The sequence below is a fragment of the Lonchura striata genome, chromosome 32 (assembly GCF_050655825.1).
Source record: "Lonchura striata isolate lonStrDom1 chromosome 32, ASM5065582v1, whole genome shotgun sequence".
Lineage (NCBI taxonomy): Eukaryota > Metazoa > Chordata > Aves > Passeriformes > Estrildidae > Lonchura > Lonchura striata.
This window is the reverse complement of record NC_140734.1, coordinates 2691264-2696422: the sequence shown is the minus strand read 5'-3', so window position 1 is coordinate 2696422 and position 5159 is coordinate 2691264. Positions and strand designations below refer to the sequence as shown.

The following is a 5159-nucleotide window of genomic DNA, read 5'->3' as shown; positions in this document are numbered from 1 at the left end:
TCCTTTTGGAGGTTTCCTCACAAAATTTGCCCTAAACAGTCACAATTGTGCCACTTCACCAGTGGCACAACTCCCCAGCCCCCCAGGAAAAGAAAGGACATGTCAAGTTCTCCAAACACTTGGCCTGCTTTGCTGCAAAAGTTGTGCTGCATACACAGTGCAGTGTGGAAAGCCAAGAGAAGCTGCAGCAGGTGGCAAATCTTGGGACAGAAGCTCGACCTGGTTCTCCATGAGAGGTTCTTGTCAAGAGCAGACAGGAGAAGATTCCTGGAGAAGTGGAACAGCTTTGCAGAAGTGCAATGAAAATGAAATAAAGTATCTAAGATGTTTTCCTCTTTATTTCTATGCTCTCCTTTTCCATGTTGCACGACTTCTCCATGCCATGAATTCCAAATGGATCTCACCTCTAAGATGGGCCACTTAGCAATGTAAAATACCATGAGCTACACGCAGTTTGCCTTCCCCTGTTTTTACTGGAAAGCAACGCTGGAGACATCAGTGCAGTGCTTGGGTCAGGTAGGAATCCTACAGCAAGGGAATGTGCCCCAAGGGTGTTTGAGCCTCGGCGGGGATTCCTCTGCCAGTGTGCAGGAGTCAGGACTCTGGATCTGGGCTCCACACTGCAAAGTTCCCGTGTCTGGACAGACGAAGGGGCTGTCCCCGGGGCGCGCGGGGCTCGGCCGTGGGGCTCGTGGGGCGAGCGGGGAACGGACACGCGGACAAACGGCCTCGGTGCTTCAGTTGCAGAGGCAGCAGCGGCGGCGGCGGCAGCAGCGGCGGCAGCAGCGGCAGCAAAAGCAGTTTTTCTCTTCTTTCTCTTTCTCTTCTCTCTCCCGCTGTCGGACACCTTCCCCTCGGTGTCCTTCCCCGGTGTCCCTCTCCTCTCCCCGCCTCCTTCTCCCCATGCCGGGCCGGGCCATGCCCCCGGCCCGCCCCCGGCCCCGGGCGGGGCTGCCCCGTCCCCGGCCCCGCCCGCCCCGCCGCGGTCTCGCCTCCGCCCGGCTCTGGCCGTGCTGGCGGTGGCGCTGCCGGGCGGGCATCAGTGCCTGGGGCTGGGCCGGCATCGCCGCCCTTTGGCTCCGCCTGGCCCGAGCCCGGCCCCGGCCCCGCCGCAGGGTCCGGCCCCGGCGCCGGCGCCTCCCGGGCCCCGCGGAGGACACACGCGGCACGGCCGCTCCCGCCGCCCCCGCTGCGGCTTCCCCGGCCCGAGCTCCGCCGCTCGGCAGCGCGGCCGCCGGCCCCGAGCCTCCCGTGTCCCGTTGCCGAGACCGAAGGCCTGGGGATGGCCGGCCCGAGGCGCTCGGGGGGCGCTCGGGGGCCGCTCCTGGCCCCGGGCCGAGCGCTGACAGCCGCGTCCCGCCCGCAGGGAAGGCGCAGGAGGCCCTGCAGGAGCGGTACCGAGTGGGTTCGCTGCTGGGGCGCGGCGGCTTCGGCAGAGTGTTCGCAGCCACGCGGCTCTCGGACGGCGCCCCGGTGAGCGGCGGGGCCGGCGGCGGGCATGGAGGAGGAGGAGGAGGAGGAGGAAGGAAGAGAAGGAGGAGAAGGAAGAGAAGGAGCAGGAGGAAGGAGGGAGAGGAGGAGAAGTGGGAAGAAGGGAGAGGAGGAGGAGGAGTGGGAAGGAGGGAGAGGAGGAGGAGGAGGATGGAGGAGGAAGTGAAGGAGGAGGAGGAAAGAGGAGGCAGAGCAGGAGGAGAAGGAAGGAGGGAGAGAAGAAGGAGAAGGAAGGAGGGAGAGGAGGAGAAGGATGATGGAGGAGGAAGAGAAGGAGGAGGCGGAGGAGGAGGAGAGGGAAGCAGGAGGATGGGGCTCGGCAGGGCGGGCGGCGAGCTCAGCCCGCTGCTGCCTTTGGCTCGTAGGTGGCCATCAAAAGGGTGCCACGGAACCGCGTCCGGCGCTGGGGCGAGCTGGTGAGTGAGCGGGGCCAGCGGGAACAGCCGGGCCGTGCCGGGCGGGGATGAGGCGAGGCCCGGCATGGGGGAAGCCACCAGGACGCCTCGATGGGGAGCGGGCGTGGGGCCAGCGCAGGGCGCAGAGCATCCCGGGCTGGCTGAGGGGTTCCCCTGCCCTGGCACGACATCAGTCCCACTGGTGGCACCGTGGTCCTCCCGCAGCCCGACGGCACCAGCGCACCCCTGGAGATCGTCCTGCTGGACAAGGTGTCCACCGGCTTCCCTGGTGTGGTCCAGCTGCTGGAGTGGTTTGAGCTCCCCAACAGCATCGTGATGGTGCTGGAGCGGCCGGAGCGGTCTCAGGACCTCCTGCATTTCATTCGGGCACGGAGGTTCCTGTGTGAAGAGGTGGCACGGGAGCTGTTCCGCCAGGTGCTGGAGGCCGTGCGGCACTGCACCAGCCGCGGGGTCCTGCACCGTGATATAAAACCAGAGAACATCCTGGTTGACCTGGCCACTGGCCAGGCAAAATTGATCGACTTTGGCTGTGGCACCTACCTGCAGGACACAGCCTACACTGACTTTGCAGGTGAGCCCAGGCAGGGGTGTGCTCCTGGTCCCACCATCTCATGGCCCAACATCTCACAGGCCAAGCTGGGTGTGGCAGTGGGGATTATCCCTTTTGCTGCCAGTCAGAGTACTGAGTCTTTACCTGAGCTGCTTTTGAGTGGGGCTGGGTGGGGAGGCATCTTCCAGCCCTGCTGGCAGCCTTCATCCACCACTCTGCCTGGGGCTGGGGTTGGAGCAGCAGCAGCCAGACTGACAAAAGCACCCGTGGGTGGGGGTAGCAGAGGAGGGGGCCAGGACCAGTGCACCAGCCAGTTTGGTGTGCAGGTGAGAGGAAGGGCTTGGACTGCTCCACTCACCTTGTTTCCATAATATTTTATGAAAACATAAAATATTGCCTTCATAATATCTTTGGGGCACTGCAGGCAGGGAGGATAAGGACCTGTTTTTTCCCCCACCCCTGAGTGGGTTTTTGCTTTACATGTCATGGTCAGGCCTTGCTGGGGCTTCTGCTGCCCTCTTCCAAAACCAGTGGCTTCTTGTCCAGCCCTGAGTTTGTACACAAGTCCCAAGTATTGGCGAGAGTGCAGCAGTCACCCCGTGTGTCATTGGGGCAGCCCCTGCATGCCCAGGGATGCTGGGGCCAGGCTCTGGAAGCAGCAGCATCCCCCTGAAGAACTCCATCTCTATTCCACAGGAACACTGTCATACAGCCCCCCGGAATGGACCCGCTTGGGCTGGTACCATGGCGAGGCAGCAACGATCTGGTCCCTGGGCATCCTGCTGCACCAGATGGTCTGCGGGCAGCACCCTTTCAGGAGGGGCCGGAAGATCAGCTGGGACCATCAGCTCTCGCTGCCACAGCGGCTCTCTCCAGGTGGATCCTCATCTCTGGCCAGGGGGGAATACCAGTGCTGGGAGACAGCAGCGGGCTCGTGAGCATCTCGCTCTGGCAGCCGCTGAGGAGGTGGCACATGTCCTGCTCTCCTGCTCTCCTCCACAACAGGGAATTGATGGGAAAGTTAAGCCCAGCTGGGAGCACAGAAGCAGCATAGCCTGGGCATGGGAAGAGTGGGGCAAAGCAGACAGGAGCCTTCTCTAGCTGACTGGTGGTTTCTGGTTTTTCTGCCCAGCGTGCCAAGAACTTATCAGGTGGTGTTTATCCATGCACTTCTTGGACAGACCTTCCTTAGAAGACCTGTTCTGTGAACCTTGGATACAGGATAGTCACCTGTCATAGATGAAGGGAGAGAGCCTCATGCACACTTTGCTGCAGGGCCCTGGTAAGTTACAGCTCCACACATGCCCTGGCAATCAGAAGCAAGGAAACCCAGACTTTTTTCCCTGCCTGTATCAATGCACTGGGGTTGTTGGGTGGGAGTATGCAGCCCTTGTGCTGGAGCGGAGCTGCTCTGCCCAGCACTGGTGGCTGCCATCCAAGGTGGTTTTGCTTGTCCCAGTTGCCTGACAGCTGGGGCCCTGGGCAGAGCCCTGACAGCCTGGTCTTGACCCCCAGGGAAGGAGAAGGAGCCCCTGGAGAAGCTGTACCAGGTGGGGCTGCTGGAGACAGCGAGGACAACATCAAGGATGACAACCTCTTCCTCAACTTGGACACTGGCAGCTGAAGATGATGAACTTTTGGCACCTTCTCCAAAGCCAGGCTCCACAGCAGATTTGCAGATGAGTCCACAGCCGGGGAAATGCTCCCAGATTTGGGCATTGCTCAGACTGGCTGGGAACAAAAGGTTCCCCCTGTGCTGGGGCAGAAGCAACTTCAGTCGGCTGCCCAGCTGTTTTTTGGCAGGGCTGGGGGCATGGGTTGTGGTGGATACAAAATGGGAGTTTGCTCCTGGCCCTGCTAACAGCCCCCACCACCCAGCATGGACTGGGCTGAGGCTGGGGCTGGGGCAGCCAGCCCGACACAAACAAACCCCCATGGTGGGAGCAGAGGTGGGACTCCAGAACCTGTGCAGGGGCTGCTTTGCTTTGCAGGCAAGGAATGGCTTGGGCTGCTCCACATCCCTTGTTTACTTTGGGATCACTGTTATTTTGGGAGGCAGTGCAGGAGGGAAGAAAGAAAGTGTGGGCTTCTCTCCCCCATGGGTGGGATTTTCCCTAACATGTGGGGGTTGGGCCTTCCTCAGACCCCTGACAGAGATAAGAGTTTTTTTCTTGCTTCCCCTTGTCTCTAATCACTTTTCAACAATTTGTTGTTTGTTTTTCTTGAGGAAGCGTTCATTGTAAGGTCCAGTCAGGATTGGGAAGTGCTTGGGAGCAGCTGCAGCGTGGATGGGCCGTGCCCTTGGAGAAGGCTGAGGACATAATTTGGGACCAGCTTTTCTCCCAGCAGAGGACGGCGTGAGGTGACTCCTGGCCTGCTTGGCATGGTGGGATCAGAGCTTTTGGGAGATGGCAACAAGCACAAGGAGTCTCCTGCTCTGGGCAGCTGCTGAGGGCTGGGTGTGCTGTGGCTGGCTGCAGGCTGGGAATGTCCTGCCCTCCTGCTCTGCTCCCAAAGGCAGCAGTGATGGGCAGCTCTGGGCATGGCTCTGGGCACAGCCAGCATGGCCTGGGCTCTGTGGGCAGCTGGGACAAGGGGACAGGAGCCTTCAGCTGACGGGTGGTTTCTGGTTTCTCTCCTTGCAGCCAGGCTCTGCGGGTGCTGAGGCTGCTCTGGGCTCTGCCAGGGCTCTGCTGGGCTCT

At 61.2% G+C, this 5159-nt stretch overlaps 1 protein-coding gene across 1 annotated transcript; it reads left to right on the top strand.

Moving 5' to 3' along the window:
• The first annotated feature begins 411 nt into the window (after positions 1-411).
• LOC146764612 (serine/threonine-protein kinase pim-1-like) lies at positions 412-3696 on the top strand. The gene is made up of 6 exons (XM_085564053.1): positions 412-428; positions 1044-1473; positions 1857-1907; positions 2112-2478; positions 3154-3333; positions 3590-3696. Exons 1-6 carry the CDS (start codon positions 412-414, stop codon positions 3694-3696), a joined length of 1152 nt encoding a protein of 383 aa, XP_085420179.1.
• Positions 3697-5159: the final 1463 nt, after the last annotated feature.

Excerpts from the sequence above, each read along its gene's own strand:
- LOC146764612 (XM_085564053.1), top strand. Across the intron at positions 1,908-2,111 it reads TCCGGCGCTGGGGCGAGCTG|CCCGACGGCACCAGCGCACC; the intron begins GTGAGTGAGCGG and ends GTCCTCCCGCAG. Across the intron at positions 3,334-3,589 it reads GCCACAGCGGCTCTCTCCAG|CGTGCCAAGAACTTATCAGG; the intron begins GTGGATCCTCAT and ends TTTTCTGCCCAG.